This window comes from Besnoitia besnoiti, chromosome XII (genome assembly GCF_002563875.1).
Source record: "Besnoitia besnoiti strain Bb-Ger1 chromosome XII, whole genome shotgun sequence".
NCBI classification, from domain to species: Eukaryota; Apicomplexa; class Conoidasida; order Eucoccidiorida; family Sarcocystidae; genus Besnoitia; species Besnoitia besnoiti.
The window spans coordinates 466,205-483,758 of record NC_042367.1 but is presented as its reverse complement, the minus strand read 5'-3'; the positions used below and the strand labels follow the sequence as shown (position 1 = coordinate 483,758).

Genomic DNA, 17,554 nt, shown 5'->3' with positions numbered 1-17,554 from the left:
TCTTTTTCGTCATGGGTGCTGCCCTCCTCCTCGTGTGCTGCTCACACTGACCGCCATGAAGATCTCCTGGCTGCCGCGCCATCTGGTCGCTGCGGCGTCTTTTCAGGAGATTCATCTGCTTCCTTCCTCTCGAGGCAGCGCCTTTCAGTTCGTGGACATCGACGCCTCTCTCTCGCCCTGCTGCTCAGGCAGCGGTGCGGCTGCTGCGACTCTTCGCTTTCAAATCGAAAGTGGAGGGCGCCCGCGGGCCCCCCAGAGTGAGGCGAGGCCGAGTAGGCGCCGGCGGCGGCGCTCATCGAGCCTCTTTCCGCTATTTCTCTTTCTCTTCTTTCCCATCGTCTTCTCGATCATGTCCCTGCTGGTTTCGCCTGCCCTCGTCGCGGAGTGCCGGAGCTCGCGGGCGCCACCCGCCGCGGTCGACACGAAGCTGCTGCGCGCCGCAACTGGGGACACTCAGTGGCGTGGATTCTCCTTCCCTCTCTCAGGTTTGTCTCTCCACGCGGATAGAGGCTACGAGAACACACACGGCCTCGCTTCCAGGCTTCCCCAGCAGCGCCGCCCCCCGCCGCGCGTGCCTCGGCGCAGACAGCGTAGGCGAGGCGAGCCATTCTCCGGTGCGCCTTTTGCTGAAGAAGCAAGCACGGATCACACGAGGGAGCTGCGCAGCTCTCTCAGAAAGGCGTGCTCGACTGTGCTTTCCGCCCTTTCTCGCTTCCGTGGTGTGCGCACAGCGCGTTCGCCTCGCTCGCCGTTGTCGGCGTCCCTGTCTTCACGTCGTCTGCCTGTCTCCTTTTTGTTTCTGACTTCGTCTTGCAGCGCTTGCTCGTATGCGCCCTCGAGTCTCTGCTTGAGTCCGTATTCTCTTTTTTGTTCTCTCGAGCCTTCTGCCCCGTCCCCTCCAAGAGGTCCTTCCTTTTTGTTGGGGCGGTCATTTCGTCTCAGCTCAGCGCTTCGTTCGCTGTTTCATTCGTCTCGCACCCCGTCGCTTCCTGGCTCCTTCGCGTCTCCATCGACTGCTCCATCCGCGGCGTGTGCCGCACCTGCATCCCACTGCTGTCTTTGTCAGTCGTCCCTTTCTTCGCGGCTATCTTCGCCCTCTATTTCTCCGTCTCCGCTGGCCCCTTTGGCGCCTTCTACGTTTCGGCTCCCGTCTCGCGGCTTGCCTTCTTGGCAGTCTGCGTCGACTCTCTCCTCGACGTCGCCTTCTCGCCCTCCGCCATCCTCGGCGCCTTCGCTCTCCCTCGCCGAGGCGGAGGCCGTGCGCACGGAGTCTGCGGAGCGCGACAGCGTCCGCGCGGCGGTGGCCGAGCGCGAGAAGCTTCTTTCTTCTCCGCCTTCGCTGCTTTCTTCGCTGGATCGCGTGCGCGAGCTCACCGGCCGCCACTCGACAGCGGAGCCCATCGCCTTCTCCGCGTCTGGCGACGTGAAGCGCATGAGCAGTGCGCGGCGCGACGCAAAACCCACATCCGTCGTCGATTCAGCAGCTCTTCGTGAGACTACGGCGTCCGTCGTCGCGCCTCCTTCCTCGGAGAGGCGGTCGAAGGAGACGGGCCGCGTCTCGGCTCTCTCGCCGGAGGCCACAGGCTGGCAGGTGCTACCCGACACCGAGTGGCGGAGCTACTCGAGGGAGCAGTTTTTTCACGAAAACAACACCGCGAACTACGAAGCGTTCCCCGAGACGTTGCCTCTCGCGCTGACGAGCTCAAAGCTCAAGCATCTGCAGTCCAGACAGCGCGAAGTCTACCAAACGCGCAAGGCCACGGAGAGGCGCCCAGGGGCCAAGTCCTGGCGAGACTACCTCTCCTGGCTGCCGGAGGAGCGCAGGGAGGACGATGAAGGCTTTCCGCCCCCCCCTGACTCCAACATCGAAGAACTGCCGATCAAAACGCTCGTTGTCGACAACGAGACAATCCTCTACCGGCAGGTGAGAAACTGCTGCGCTTGACGCGGCGCCGCACCACTCTGGCTCCCAGAGAAGCCAGTTGCGCGGCTGCAAACCGAAGCCTGAGGGGAGATATGGAGGAACGTACAGACTGCAGAGTTGCGCGCCGCTCAACGGAAGCCCCACGAAGACTCGTCTGCGAGCGTGCAGAGAACAAGTGAGGGCAGAGCTAAGCACAAAAGCCAGAGGGTCGCGATTATTCCGGCATATCGGCGCTTGCTGTTTTCGAGCTGTAGCGAGCGCGCCTCGGTTGTGAAGATGCGTGTTGGCTCTCAGGCGTGTGCAGAGTCGCCGATGATTATCGACGAGGAAACCTTCGAAAGGCTGAAGAGCAAGTGGCAGAACCGGACCGAGCTGCAGCGAGTTCAACGAGGTACGTCTCTTCGGCTGCCACGCTCCTCCTGGACTCTCTTTCTCCCTTTCTCTCCCTCCCCGCCGTCGCGCTGTCCTGTCTGGAGTTGCGCCGGCGCTTCGTCACTGCTGGTCTGCTCGCTGGGCTTCATCCTTTCGTAGGCAGCCTCCCTGCCCTGCCGCGTCCGTCTTCCCCCGCTTTGCTTTTTCTCTAAGCGCAAGGTTCCTGTTTCCGCGTGAGGCAGTTTCACGCACGAGGCGCATACGGGTTGAGGCATCCCCTCTTTCAAAGTCACAGGATAGCCTTGGCGCGTTCACCAAAGAAAATTGCTTCGTCCCCGCGACTGCCGGGCTGTAGCAGCCAGGTCGCGCCCCGGCAGCGTAACGTCTCCCAGTCCAGAGTCGCTTTCTTTTCAGGGCACTGTCGAAAGGCCCTGTCTGCTGCGTCTGGAAAGGCCGCTGTCTGCGGGGCGCGCGACTGTGAAGTGCCTTCCTCCTCCCGCAGTTGATTACTGCAGCTCTCTGGTCTCGTGCTCTGCTGTGGCTGTGCAGAGGAGAAGGCCCTCTACGACGTTCCGGAGGAATTTCCCGACGCGGACTGGGTTCCTCTGAAGCCCAGCTTGCCGATGGGCCGTCTGGTGGTGGACTACGGGCTCGTTCGTAGGCGTTGAAGCTTTCACGCTTGCGTCGCGCGTCGCCCTCCGTCTCACTCTTCGCCTCCTCGACGCCTGCAGTGTGCTTACGCCCCGCAGTCTGTCTTCGCGACTTGTGTTCGTTTTGCGTGGGAACAGCTGAGTCTGGAGGCGGCTGTCGCGGGCAGTGGTGTGCTGGGTACAGCCCCCGCTGCTTTGACTCGAGGGCCTCGCATATCTGTTTCGGGGTGTGCTGCGGAAGCGGCAGTGTTGTTTAGGAGCGGTGTGCTGCTGGTGGCGTCGATAGTGCCTCTTTGTGTCTAGTCTGCCGGCGCGTGTCCAGCGTCCCCTTTGGCGGTCGTTCACGCGTGCGGTCCTAGTAGCTGCGACGCGCATGCGTTTCGGGGCGTGTGCTGTTAGACGTTTGAAGCTTCGTATCTATTGCATATCGTTCTTCGTCGCCGCTTCTTTCCACCCCCCGAAATTTTTCTTTTGCGTTTTCCCTGGTGGTGTCGCACTCCCGTCAGCAAACATCACTCTGACTGCAGGGGGATACGACTACATCGAGACCTACCACGACCCGAAGAGGAACTACACCTGGTCATATAAGCGGTGGAATCCCTTCAAGCAAGAAGGCGTAGGTGCATGCACAGCCGTATCAACGAGCAGCCGATGACTGCACTCGTGTCTGATTATCCTTCTTTCACCGATCGAGATAGAAAACCTCACAGCGCTGTCCTGATGTGCGGGGTGCTGTCAGTGTCACGCCGTGATTTGGCGTTCGTTTGTGAATTCTGAGAAGTTTGCGGCTTCGCTGTTCCGGATTCGCCTTGAACCCCATCAGCTTAACCCCTCCGGCGCTTAGTCTCAGCAGCCCGTGGCCTGCGTCGCCTTTTTGCCGCCAACTTTGTGGAGCCTTTGTGCCTACTTCGCCGGCGTCTCTCTTCTTCGTGTGCTATGTGCGTCACAGTTGTCTCTGAGCAGCCCTTCGCCTGGCTCGCGTTTTGTGTATGCGGGGTGTCTCTGCTTGGCAACGCTGGTGGAGCGCGTTGCTCCTGTCGAGCTCTGGGAGCTTCGGTATCGCCCGGAGGTGTTGCGTTATTCTGCGTATGTCAGGAATTGCCGGGGTCGCGTGACAATGAGACCGGCTCTAGCTTTGACCTGGAGACCGAACAAAGCAGACGCTACTGGGGCGAAGAAGCCATGCCACCCGCGAAGGAGCTCGACGATGGAGTCTTTCGGCAGGTGACTCTTGCAGAGGAGATGACGCGAGGTAAGTGAAAGGCACTGTGCTCTGTACGCCTCACGAAGCGTGCGTGATTCGTTCAGCAGCTGTCACAGCGACCTCTTCAGGTTACGGGGGGAACAACAGTTTTTCTTTGATGAACTAAGCATCATACGGGCCCTCGCTGCTGCTGCTGACGTGCGCTATATCACGATGGAGCTGACACCAGGTCTCGTCTTGTCTGAACGGTGGGAAAAATGCGGGTCTCGCTGCCTTCCGTCGGCAGAGAAGTGGGCTAAAAGTCCAGCGGAGAGAGTCGAGGTCACGCGCGTGATTGAGATGCGTGAAAGGAACATACCTGGTATACGAAACTGGACTTGGACGTTGAAACAAACCGTGTTGTCGTGGCGAATTTCAACTCGGGTAGATGTGCTCAGGGAGAACGCAAATGCCCCCCCCCCCCCCCGCTCCCCGTCCCCGTGAACCCTAGATACTCTAATTCCTTGATCTCGTTGTGTGTTGACGAGTGAATCATTCTGGTCTTAGCCGAATCGGCGCTGTGGTTTCTTCTCGAGTGCATCTCCAGAGCTATCACCGAAGCGTCGCACAGCTGCTGGTGTCTTGTGGCTGCTGCGGGATTATTCTGGGTGTCTTTGCCGACAGGCACGAAGCGCACACCCGTCGGGATGGATCAGTGGCAGTTTACGCCCGTCCACCCGCTCGGGCACGTTGCGCAGGACCAGAACTTTTGCCTTTCAGCGCTCAATCGGACGCTGCCCCAAGCGCGGGAGGAGGCTAGGCGAGAGGCCGCGTCTGCCGCCGCTCTCGCCGAACTGTACGCCAGGGCTGCCGCCGACGGCCGCGCAGATTTGGTTGCAGGGAAGGGGACGTTGCCCTTGTGGATCCCCCTGCCGAAGCCAGGTGCCGCTGCTTCGACTTCGTCTTCGTCACCTGCTCTGCGCGGCCGTTGCAATCTTTCCGTGCCCGAGGGGGACGTGCGGAGCGGCGAGGACTCGGCGCCCTCGCAAGGCAGCGCAGCGAGCCGCATCAGCCGATCTCCAGCGCGGCTTCCGCCAGATTCGCCTTCGTCTGACCCGCCGGCTGGGCCGTCGGCTGGTGTGTCGTCGCCGTCGTCAGGGGCAGCTCCTCCCGCAGCGCCGCGTCTGCCCTCGTCTTGGTCAGTGCGCCGAAGCGCGTACCAGCCCCTGGCTGAGGCGGATATCGCCGCTGGAGAACGCCCCGACGGCATGAAGTATCGCCAACTGGGCAAGAGCGAGTTGTTTGTGTCAGAAGTTGGCTTGGGGACCATGACGGTAGGCAGTCCACAGCTGGGGCGGGAGAGAGCGTTTCAGCTGTTTGACTACGCTGTTGACTCCTGGGGTGTGAATTTCATCGACACTGCCGAGCTCTACCCTCTCCCTGCTGTTCCGCTCACTTACGGGCGCAGCGAGGAGATTATTGGAGACTGGTTGGCCAAGCGAGGGCCCAAGAAGAGAGAGGAACTCGTTATCGCGACCAAAGTAGCTGGACGGTCTAGAAACCTAGCCTGGCTGCGCAGCGAGCCGCCCAGACGAAGGGGGTAAGCTCACTGAGACAGAAAGGCTTTCGGGGGTGGGGCGACAGGGGCAGGGAGCGCACACTGGGGCCTGGGGACGCGCGCGTTGGACACGTGACGTCCACCGGCGCGTCCTCGCGGCTCCAACCATTTCCGAGTGAAGGCAAGGTGCTACGTTCACCTGCGCATCTTTGTGAAGCCTCGGTAGTTCCTGACCGAAGGCGGTCTACAAGAAGCGCGAAACCCGTGTACCCGCTTCGAGTTGTTTTCTTGCCTGTGTTTCTCTGCGTCGTGCGAATCTGGCGGCTTGCCGCTGCGCCGGCGCTGTGGTCCACCTTCGTCTCGTTTCTTCGGTGAGCTGGCTCTCATCGGCGTGTAGGTGGAAGTTTGGCTGAAAATATGACAGAGTTGGAGCTCACGCATGTGCAAAATTCAAATATCTCCGCAGCGCTAACAGTGCCATGTAGGGTTCTCCGCATTCGCCGCGGCGTGGTTCTGTCTGTGTGCGGTGCGCCAGGGCCCCCACCACGCTAGACCAGACCGGGACGTGTCTGTCAAAACGGCAAATTATCGCAGCGGCCGAGGGAAGTCTGAAGCGCCTGAAGACGGACTACATCGATCTTTTCCAGCTGCACTGGCCAGACCGATACGTTCCCCTGCAGAGCAGCGGAGACTTCGGCGACGTCCTCTTCGATCCAGAGGTAGGCGGCCAAGGCCGGTGAACTTCCTTTCGATTGCCGCGGACAGACTTCACTTGTTTGTCCAAGCTTTGTGTTTTTGGTGCCAGTTCTCCTCAGCGTCGGAAGCATCACCGCGAAGAGGCAAACATGTATTTGGCCGCTCGCTTCGCCGCCCTTGCGGGCCGATAGCTTGAGCGTCATCGAGAGCTGCTTGCGTGCTGTCTGCGTGCGGCTGCAGCGCGCCCGTGAGCAAGACAGACGCGACGAGGTGGTTCCAATGGAGGAGCAACTGGAGGCTATCAGCCAGCTACTTCGAGAAGGAAAAGTGCGTTTCACGCAAGAGCTTGCAAGAGAAGCGAGGACAGAGGGCACGGTCCCGCGACCGAGTCTAAAGAAAAGAAGCACTCCAAGGGAACAAGAGAGCATAGATTTCATTCTACTATGTAACATACCATTCGTTCGCGTGTGCTTCTTTTTTTGTTCACTGGGGGCTCCACAATGCCTATTTGAATGCGGCCTGCCGCATTTGCAGGCGCGGCACCCTCTCGCCGATCCGAAACTTGTCATGCGCGCACAACATGAGCACGACCTTTCCGCTAGTGGCGCTTGACGTGTCCCCATGCCTTTCAGTATAGAACTACGCGAGTGCGGCCTACAGGGATGTCGGATGTCCGTTACCATTTGCACGGCGATATATGTTCGTGCAAGACACGTCGGCGGGTTCAAGTTTGCGTATCCTGTGTTACGCTCTGTAGTGTGCAGGTGGTTTGTCTTGTTGGTGTTTCCGTGCGGCTCTCTAGATTCGGGCTTGGGGGCTAAGCAACGAGACACCCTACGGCGTTTGCCGCTTCACTGACCTGGCTACGCGCGTGTTCGGACTTCCGCCTCCAGCGTCGGTCCAAGTCCACTACAATCTTCTCTGCCGGAATGATGTCGAGAAGGGCTTTGTGGAGCTTGCGAGGCCTCAAAACGCGGGTACGCAAACCCCAGGCGATCTCAAGAAAGGATCAACGGCTCATATCAAGGCGCTTGTGGCGTGCTAAGGATTGACGCTGTAGGCATTCGCGCAGCTCTCTTCAGCAGCTTTCACCCATGCACGTGTAGTGTATGTCATTGCGTGGCGCATGCCGGAGGAATGCGCAGGCTAGGAAGTTTCTTACTACAGCTGACATGCTGGAGCGATTTGGGCTACTGGTCTGCAGGTACTGCACTCGTTGCCTACGGTGCTTTCGGAGGCGGTATTCTGACTGGAAAATACTTGGAGTGGTTGGAGTACCCCACAACCGGGCGCATGCTTCGGTTTCCCTCTTACATGAAGCGGTACAGGTGAGGCGTCTACAGATTCTCGCGCTCGCGTGTCTCTTGCCTCCCTGATTCCCTCTGGAGGGCCGTGTGGTATGCAAAGAGACCGGGGCACGTAGCAGGTGATACCGGGAAATTGGGATAATCGGAGTTGTGTAGCCGCTGTAGTGACTGTCTTCAGCAATTTGAGGGGGCTTTGTGGGCCACTGGGGGATTAAGTGTCGTCCACGCGTTGCCTCCTCAGGGGTTCGCTCGCCGCAAGGGCCGTTACAGCATATTTTTATCTGGCACTCCGACTCAATCACCCGAATCTCACGGTGATGGCGCTCCGCTGGGTTCTCTCGCGTCCCTTCATCTGCTCAACGGTACGCGGATCGCAGGCATTAAAAACCTAGGGACCGTGGCTAGGTCCCTAGGTTTTTATATATTGTTTTATTACTGCAGTATGCGTATCTGTCGTCTTTGTACAAATGCTCCGCGCTTCAAATTAGTGTGCGGTTATAGCAGAAACCAGGATCTAGATCAGTACGTCTCTCTCGGTCATCGGTCGCAAGGACGCTGATGAGAAGGGCAGGGTAGCGCATATCCGGCACACTACTGCGAGAAGGGCCACCGCCATGAATACACTTGTCTCAGATGTTTGTTCCACACGCGGCATATCGATGTAGGTGAGTAATTCGCGTTGAGGTCACTTCCAGCGAAGGCGTGTTCTACTCGGAGTGCGCGTGAAGTCAACAGTAGGCACGCTGTGTGAGTATGAATTGCGTAAGAGCTGACTGTCCATGGAGGAAAGCCGCCCGGAGGAAGAGGAATTGACGATGAGGTTCTGCCTGTGCTTGAGTGTCGGTTGCAGGTGCTGGGGTTCACAGATTTCCTCCAACTGCGCGAGAATCTCTTCTGTACCACGCCGGCGTGCGGTGCACTCAGCGACTGGGCAGAGCGCGAAATAAACTTCCTGCACTGGAAGTGGAGAGACGCGCTGCGAATCATTCAGTAATGCTCTTGTGTGTTCCCTGTCACGTTGAGGATCGCGCCAGTCTGAGTCCCGACTGTAGCTCCCTTTACGCAGGGTTGGCAAAGGAGTGATCCAGCTTTTAATTTTTTCATGGGCGCAGATCATATCTACACAGAGAGAGCCTCCAGTACATTGGCCGGGTGCTACAGGAATCAGGCCTCCGCTCATGTTCGCCGCACATTCAGTTCGTGGTGCGCGCTGGAGTACCATAGAGCATGAGCAGTGGAGACCAAGGGTTTTTGTGTAGAGTGTATTCGCAGAGTACTCCCGCGCGGCAACCGCGACTCTAGCGTGGTCCAGTTGACCTGGTACTGCGCGTAGGGCAGCCAAACCGTGTTTGCGTCCGAGTGCGTAACATCGGCTACACCACCTTCCCTGCGGTCGAGCGACGCCTAGAAATACGCGCCGCCCTACAGAGGTGGATGTGTTTTCTGGCCTCCTGATGAGCGTAGCGAAGCACTGCGCTGGGTTGTACCTGCATGGTGCTGCAACAACGCCCAGTTGAGGCTCCCGGGTTCACTGCGGTATACTCGTTCCGTCCCCGCCTGCGCGGCCGCGTCTCTCAAGGACTGTTTTACTTACTCGCACCGTTTGCGCAGGTTTTGGCAACGAACCGGTACAATAATATATACGACGCGCGCATCGATGACTTCGTAGCATCTCAGAGAAATTAAAAACGCTTTCTTTGCTCCTGTCTCGCGAACCGTCGTGGGCCGGCGAACATGGTACCAGGCACAACTGGCATCGTGATCAGAGACAAACGCCTCAGTAAGCATTTATGTAAAGCACACCACTATAGAGCAGTTATTGATATCTTGTTCCTAAAAGTGCCGGCGTCGAATCGTGTATCACACGTTCGCGCGCATGTACAAACCACTCGAAAGCCTTCACGTGGAAACACACAATTCCTACATCTTGGGGGTAGCTTAACATTTGTTGCTAAAAAAAAAAGTTCGCACTCTCCAGAACACTGGACAGCTAATATGACTGCATTCGGTGCGGGCACGGGCTTCATTACAGCGGTAAATGGCCTGAGGCGAGTCCCTCGACAGTTTACTACATTACTTGAATGTTCATGCACGCAGCGCCTGCACGCCATGGCGAACAGCGGCTGCCGACAGTCAGAACGATCTAGTGGTGGTGGGACATGAGAACAGTGCATTGGGCCTTGTCAGACTCCACGTCGAGGCTGTTTTGTGAGCGCTGCACCCCATTCTTATACGTAGGCTTACTCGACGTCTTCGATGCTTCCGAGCGGGCTTCATCTTGTCGAGATGTTGCTCCATGGCAGTGGCGTTCGCCGTCTTCTCAACCGAGTGTGGCGTGCCGCCAAGTGCAATTGTGAGACTCCTACGCAGACCTGTGCTCCGACGGGTTCTTAGGAGATGCGTCTTCCTCTTCAAGTTCCTTTAGGTTCCCACCTTCATCACAAAATTCTTTCGGTCCTGAGATGACATACGGCGCGTCTTCGACGCGGTATCGCGAAAACCCTGAGCCTCTCAAACGACACATTGATGTCACTAGATAGAACGAGAACACTTTACATTTGGGCTCGGCTGCGCACGCAACCTGACAATCGCTCGCCAGTGTGGTAAAGAAGGCTTCAGCAACTTCAGGGGCGCCTCGATAGTCAATGCCCTTCTTCAGGCATCGTGTGTCGCACGTTCTTGAACCGGTCAAATCACCACCATGCTTATAAAGCTGTGGTCGTGTTGCTTTGAGATGGCATGACTCTGAATGGCTATTGTAAGTGAAATGGATGCACCCTTTCGTCTGCTGGCATCTGTTCTGGCACTCTTCCACAGATTCAGCGTTTTGCACGCTCCCGATGGTTGGTGTCTTCGATCCAACATCACCTGAATGAATGCAAGCCAGTTGCGGGCGATAATCAGGCGAATTAGGTAAAACGCGCTCTTCTTGGATGCAGTCGACTGACGCAGAAGCATCCGCTTCTTCTAGCTCGCGCAAGCTCGTGTCAAAATCGCAGAAATCACGCGGACCGGCGATGGCTCCATCGACGTCTGTTCTCTTGGATCTGGAGAAGCCAATGCCCTTCAGGTAACACTTCTCCGTCGATGCTAACCAAAAGAATACCTTACACAGAGGATCGGACGCGCACAACGCTTGACAGTCGTTCGGTGTCCGGGTCTGGGAAGGACTCTGAACCAACAACTGAGTGCCATAGGCAACCCCGTTCCAGAAGCAGCTGCTGTCGCAGGATCTTGGTCCCGTTCTGAGTCCACTGTGGGGAATTAGCTCCATCTTGTCTTGTTTTAGGTAACATAACCTTGATACCACATTGAAAGTGAAATGAGTACACTTTTCCATGCCTTGGCACCGCTGCATACAGGAATGGACAGAGTCCGCGACCTTTGCATCTTCCATGTTATCAGCGGTCGACCCAAATTCACCCGTGGAAACGCATCCGCAGTCCTTGTCAAGCCTCTCCAGCTCACGGAGGTCACCCCCTGCACCGCACAAGACGCCTGGCCCTGAAACTGCGTTTTTCATTCCTTCTTTCTTGAACCTTGAAAAGCCCGGACCGATGAAGTAGCATTTCTTTTCTGAGTTGTCCCACGTGAACACTTGGCATGCTGTTTCTGATGCACAAATCGCCTGGCAGTCGGTGGGAAACTCTGCTTCCACAGGCGCGAGCGCAGCTGCTCCTCCTATATAAGAAACCTCCTTAACGTAGCAACTGGAATTGCATGTCCTGGGGCCGGTAACATGGCCGTCATAATTGCGAAACTGCGGTGCTCCGCCTTTCAAAGCACAGATGTTTGTCGCGGTGTCGAACGTGAAGTGTGTGCAGTCGCTGCGCGCCTGGCACTGCACCATACATTCTTCGGCATCAAAGACCTTCACCTCCGGGGCGACGGGCTCCGCCGCCGAACCAACGCCACCGTAACGGATGCATCCATAATCTTTATCTCGCTCCTCGACTTGTGCCAGTGTGATTCTTGCGTCACAAAACAAGTGCGGTCCGGCAACTGCTCCACGCACGCCGGTTTTCTTAGAATTCGCAAAATTGCGTTTCATAAGATGACACATCCGGTCCTCCCCAGTCCAATAGAACGCTTTGCACATGAATTCCGCAGCACAGATCACCTGGCAGTCTGATGCGGTATCAGTTTGCATCGCCGCCGCCGCCTCTTCTCCCTCGTCGTACGTCACCCCTGCTTCCACGCAGTGCATGTCACAAGTCCTGGCTCCCGTCCTGTCACCCGCGCGTGCATACAAATTCAACCGGCCACCCTTTAGATAGCAGAAAGTCGTTTCAACGTTGTATGTATAGTGTGTACAGTCCAGTGTAGTTCTACAGTGTTCTGCGCATGCTGCGATTGTGGGCAGCCGCACTTTCGGAGCAATATCATCACTCAAAGAGCCAATATCCGCACGAATGCAATGAGTCTCTTTGTCCTCGCGTTCCAGCGTGTCCAGGTTCCCGCCTTGGTCGCAAAACTCTGCCGGCCCCGACAACGAACCCTCCATACCAGTTCTTCTGTGCAACGAAAACTCAGCTCCTTTCAACAAGCATTTACCCTTCGACTCGATGAAGGTAAAAACCTTGCATTTGGGTTCTGCAATACACGCAGAAAGGCAATCGATTCCGGTGGCTGCGTCCACGGGGGGCGCAGCATCAGGCGCATCTTCGTATGACACCCCGTTCTCAAAGCAACTAGTATCACAGCTCCTCAGAACCGTCACATTTCCATCAGATTCGTGAAGAACAGGCTTGGAGGCCTTCAGGAAACAAGTTTGAGATGGCAGGCTGTACGTGAAGTGAGTACACTTGTCAAGAGTGCCACACTCCTGCACGCACTGAACGGATGAGACTGGAGATAAAGGCTCCCCTAGGGTGGGAGCGTTTGACCTCACACCTTTGTGCGAACAGGGCACACCATAGTCTGCAGCCTCATCAGATGCTGAAAGAGGACTGTGCCCCTCCTGATTAATGAAGTGCTGTGTCGACGCCTCGCCGGCAACAGGTCCAGCTGCGGGAGGCTCGAAGCGTAGGTCTGGCTTGACCGCATTTCCAGGCAGATGTTTAGCTCGTACTGAGCCCCTCACCCCGCCGCCTTTACCCTCCATCGATGCCATAGCAACCAGGTCATCATGATCGAGTGAACGATTCAACAACTCGTCGGAGGGCTCCCGACTCTCCACCTCCGGCTGGTGCGATGCCGCAATATGGTGTTCGTGGTCAGCATGCAGACGCAGAAGGTCACGCTCTTCCGCCCCACTCAACAAGTCGTTGGCCCGTTCCAGAGTCTCTAGCTGCTCCGACGGCAACCCGGCAAGGCGCCCGTCCACGTTGTCGGTGCTTCCTTGCAGCGGGAGATGATGGTGCGAAGGAGGTAGCAAGTCCGTCCCGGGTTCCTGACTCTTCAGCTCCGACTGGTGCGATGCCGCAGTATGCGGCTCGTGGTCAGCATGCGAACGCGGCGGTTCATGATGATGTGACGTGGTCATCATCTCGGCGGAGGGCTCCCGAGTCTCCACCTCCGGCTGGTGCGATGCCGCAATATGGTGTTCGTGGTCAGCATGCAGACGCAGAAGGTCACGCTCTTCCGCCCCACTCAACAAGTCGTTGGCTCGTTCCAGAGTCTCTAGCTGCTCCGACGGCAACCCGGCAAGGCGCCCGTCCACGTTGTCGGTGCTTCCTTGCAGCGGGAGATGATGGTGGGAAGGAGGTAGCAAGTCCGTCCCGGGTTCCTGACTCTTCAGCTCCGACTGGTGCGATGCCGCAGTATGCGGCTCGTGGTCAGCATGCGAACGCGGAGGTTCATGATGATGTGAAGTGGTCATCATCTCGTCGGAGGGCTCCCGACTCTCCACCTCCGGCTGGTGCGATGCCGCAATATGGTGTTCGTGGTCAGCATGCAGACGCAGAAGGTCACGCTCTTCCGCCCCACTCAACAAGTCGTTGGCCCGTTCCAGAGTCTCTAGCTGCTCCGACGGCAACCCGCCAAGGCGCCCGTCCACGTTGTCGGTGCTTCCTTGCAGCGGGAGATGATGGTGCGAAGGAGGTAGCAAGTCCGTCCCGGGTTCCTGACTCTTCAGCTCCGACTGGTGCGATGCCGCAGTATGCGGCTCGTGGTCAGCATGCGAACGCGGCGGTTCATGATGATGTGACGTGGTCATCATCTCGTCGGAGGGCTCCCGACTCTCCACCTCCGGCTGGTGCGATGCCGCAATATGGTGTTCGTGGTCAGCATGCAGACGCAGAAGGTCACGCTCTTCCGCCCCACTCAACAAGTCGTTGGCCCGTTCCAGAGTCTCTAGCTGCTCCGACGGCAACCCGGCAAGGCGCCCGTCCACGTTGTCGGTGCTTCCTTGCAGCGGGAGATGATGGTGAGAAGGATGTAGCAAGTCCGTCCCGGGTTCCTGACTCTTCAGCTCCGACTGGTGCGATGCCGCAGTATGCGGCTCGTGGTCAGCATGCGAACGCGGCGGTTCATGATGATGTGACGTGGTCATCATCTCGGCGGAGGGCTCCCGAGTCTCCACCTCCGGCTGGTGCGATGCCGCAATATGGTGTTCGTGGTCAGCATGCAGACGCAGAAGGTCACGCTCTTCCGCCCCACTCAACAAGTCGTTGGCTCGTTCCAGAGTCTCTAGCTGCTCCGACGGCAACCCGGCAAGGCGCCCGTCCACGTTGTCGGTGCTTCCTTGCAGCGGGAGATGATGGTGGGAAGGAGGTAGCAAGTCCGTCCCGGGTTCCTGACTCTTCAGCTCCGACTGGTGCGATGCCGCAGTATGCGGCTCGTGGTCAGCATGCGAACGCGGAGGTTCATGATGATGTGAAGTGGTCATCATCTCGTCGGAGGGCTCCCGACTCTCCACCTCCGGCTGGTGCGATGCCGCAATATGGTGTTCGTGGTCAGCATGCAGACGCAGAAGGTCACGCTCTTCCGCCCCACTCAACAAGTCGTTGGCCCGTTCCAGAGTCTCTAGCTGCTCCGACGGCAACCCGCCAAGGCGCCCGTCCACGTTGTCGGTGCTTCCTTGCAGCGGGAGATGATGGTGCGAAGGAGGTAGCAAGTCCGTCCCGGGTTCCTGACTCTTCAGCTCCGACTGGTGCGATGCCGCAGTATGCGGCTCGTGGTCAGCATGCGAACGCGGCGGTTCATGATGATGTGACGTGGTCATCATCTCGTCGGAGGGCTCCCGACTCTCCACCTCCGGCTGGTGCGATGCCGCAATATGGTGTTCGTGGTCAGCATGCAGACGCAGAAGGTCACGCTCTTCCGCCCCACTCAACAAGTCGTTGGCCCGTTCCAGAGTCTCTAGCTGCTCCGACGGCAACCCGGCAAGGCGCCCGTCCACGTTGTCGGTGCTTCCTTGCAGCGGGAGATGATGGTGAGAAGGATGTAGCAAGTCCGTCCCGGGTTCCTGACTCTTCAGCTCCGACTGATGCGATGCCGCAGTATGCGGCTCGTGGTCAGCATGCGAACGCGGCGGTTCATGATGATGTGAAGTGGTCATCATCTCGTCGGAGGGCTCCCGACTCTCCACCTCCGGCTGGTGCGATGCCGCAATATGGTGTTCGTGGTCAGCATGCAGACGCAGAAGGTCACGCTCTTCCGCCCCACTCAACAGGTTGTTGGCTCGTTCCAGAGTCTCTAGCTGCTCCGACGGCAACCCGCCAAGGTGCCCGTCCACTTTGTCGGTGCTTCCTTGCAGCGGGAGATGATGGTGCGAAGGAGGTAGCAAGTCCGTCCCGGGTTCCTGACTCTTCAGCTCCGACTGGTGCGATGCCGCAGTATGCGGCTCGTGGTCAGCATGCGAACGCGGCGGTTCATGATGATGTGACGTGGTCATCATCTCGTCGGAGGGCTCCCGACTCTCCACCTCCGGCTGGTGCGATGCCGCAATATGGTGTTCGTGGTCAGCATGCAAACGCAGAAGGTCACGCTCTTCCGCCCCACTCAACAAGTCGTTGGCCCGTTCCAGAGTCTCTAGCTGCTCCGACGGCAACCCGGCAAGGCGCCCGTCCACGTTGTCGGTGCTTCTTTGCAGCGGGAGATGATGATGTGAAGGAGGTAGCAAGTCCGTCCCGGGTTCCTGACTCTTCAGCTCCGACTGGTGCGATGCCGCAGTATGCGGCTCGAGGTCAGCATGCGAACGTGGCGGTTCATGATGATGTGAAGTGGTCATCATCTCGTCGGAGGGCTCCCGACTCTCCACCTCCGGCTGGTGGGGTGCCGCAATATGGTGTTCGTGGTCAGCATGCAGAAGCGGAAGGTCACGCTCTTCCGCCCCACTCAACAAGTCGTTGGCCCGTTCCAGAGTCTCTAGCTGCTCCGACGGCAACCCGGCAAGGTGTCCGTCCGTGTCGTCGGTGTTGCGTTGTAGATGTGTGTGTGTCGCATGGTGGTGGGTAGGAGCCAGCACGTCAGCGGACGGTAGCCGACCCTCTGTCTTCGTTAGGCGTGCGTGGGGCTTGTCGTGATTGTCGTCAGGGTCTACATGCGGCGGTGCGCCTGTCAACGATATCAAGGTTGGCGAACCATCATCGGGAGGGTCACGATGCCACAGAGTGTCGGTGTCTCTACCGGAATTCTCCTTCAGTAGTGAGGCAGAAATGCCATCACCGCTGTCAGAGGCTACAGTCGGCAGTGCATGAACTGCCGAAGAGCTCAGAATATCTTCCAGTGGCGGTGAGGCTTTGCTGCCGGGACCGTCCTCGTGCTGCTCAGTGAGCCACTCTGGAACCAATTCAGTAGTCTCAAACTTCTCAGGAAATAACGATGAATTGCCAGCACCCCTGCTGGCAGACTCGTCGGTCGTCAGCGGGGCGGGTGACGTTTCAGTCACGGTCTCACTAAATCGAGTTGCCGGCACTTTATGATTTGCGTCAATGTCGTCAGCCGACAGGTCGTGAGAGGTGGCCGCGCCCAAACTCTCTTCAGGCAGCAAGGAAACCGTGTCACCCTTGCCACTGTGCTGCAGGTTTGGCGTCTCGCTGATGGGAGCAGCGCCGACAGTCTCGCGTCGTTGTGGCAACAGCGCTCCCCGATCGAGATCATTGCTTTCAGTGAACTCTGAATGAAACGCGCCTAGTTCTTGAGCATTCTCTGTTGGCAGAGAGAAATTGCTTTCTTCTCCAGTAACGGATGGATCAGAGGATACTGATCCGAAACGAGCTTCATGTGTGTTCACATCTGAAAGCTCACCAGCCTCATCTTCGTCAATACGTCGTTCCTTCGACGGCGGGTGAAACTCTGCGTCGACGACGACGCCCCCTGATGGTACGGGGGAATCGCCATCATCCCCATAAATTGAGCCGGCCTCCGGCACCGACCCGGGAGCGAGAACGGGCAGCTCCTCAGGATCTGTGCCCTCGGGGCTGGCCGCTACATACCAACCCGCGCTGGTAAGGGTGCACGCGATGATATGAAATGGCAGTAGAAGTCTCATCATGTGCAGTGTGGTAACAGGAACTCAAAAACAGATGACTTCTGAAGTGGGGCCAGAAACGGCTGAGAAATGAGGAACGTGTGACACTAAGCGGCACCGCAGTATGGCTATCCGCCACCAATTAGATTAGGCAAGCGACGCGCACGGGTTCGCGACGCATGGCTGCGACGCCATGGTGACGATAAAGTTTCTTCTAAAGGCAAGTTCTCGAGATGATTGGTGTGGAACTGCAGCCATATCGAGCCGAGGTTGGATGAAACATCCGTAAGCCAGCGAGGCGTGTGAACTCAAATGTGCTACACTTAGGATGCCACATCATTTCGCGGAACGTAAGCGACACGTACCGCGCCCGTACCGGAGATGTGTTAAGTTTCTGGAGACTCTCGGCCGCCGACGTTCTGCAGTTTTGTGATTGGCATAACGCCGTA

At 57.9% G+C, this 17,554-nt stretch overlaps 2 protein-coding genes across 2 annotated transcripts; one reads left to right on the top strand and one right to left on the bottom strand.

Annotated features, from left to right (window-relative positions):
• Positions 1-55: 55 nt before the first annotated feature.
• Positions 56-8,684, top strand: BESB_022710 (uncharacterized protein; the record flags this gene model as incomplete). Its single annotated transcript, XM_029360973.1, has 13 exons — positions 56-1,924; positions 2,219-2,315; positions 2,846-2,953; positions 3,453-3,562; positions 4,042-4,198; positions 4,814-5,266; positions 5,333-5,681; positions 6,223-6,406; positions 6,624-6,710; positions 7,186-7,360; positions 7,588-7,711; positions 7,932-8,052; positions 8,541-8,684. The coding sequence occupies 13 exons, from the start codon at positions 56-58 to the stop codon at positions 8,682-8,684; spliced, it is 3,978 nt and encodes a 1,325-aa protein (XP_029215788.1).
• A 1,368-nt stretch (positions 8,685-10,052) lies between these two features.
• On the bottom strand, positions 10,053-17,129 carry BESB_022700 (uncharacterized protein; the record flags this gene model as incomplete). Its single annotated transcript, XM_029360972.1, has 1 exon — positions 10,053-17,129. One exon carries the CDS (start codon positions 17,127-17,129, stop codon positions 10,053-10,055), a length of 7,077 nt encoding a protein of 2,358 aa, XP_029215787.1.
• Between the last annotated feature and the right edge of the window lie 425 nt (positions 17,130-17,554).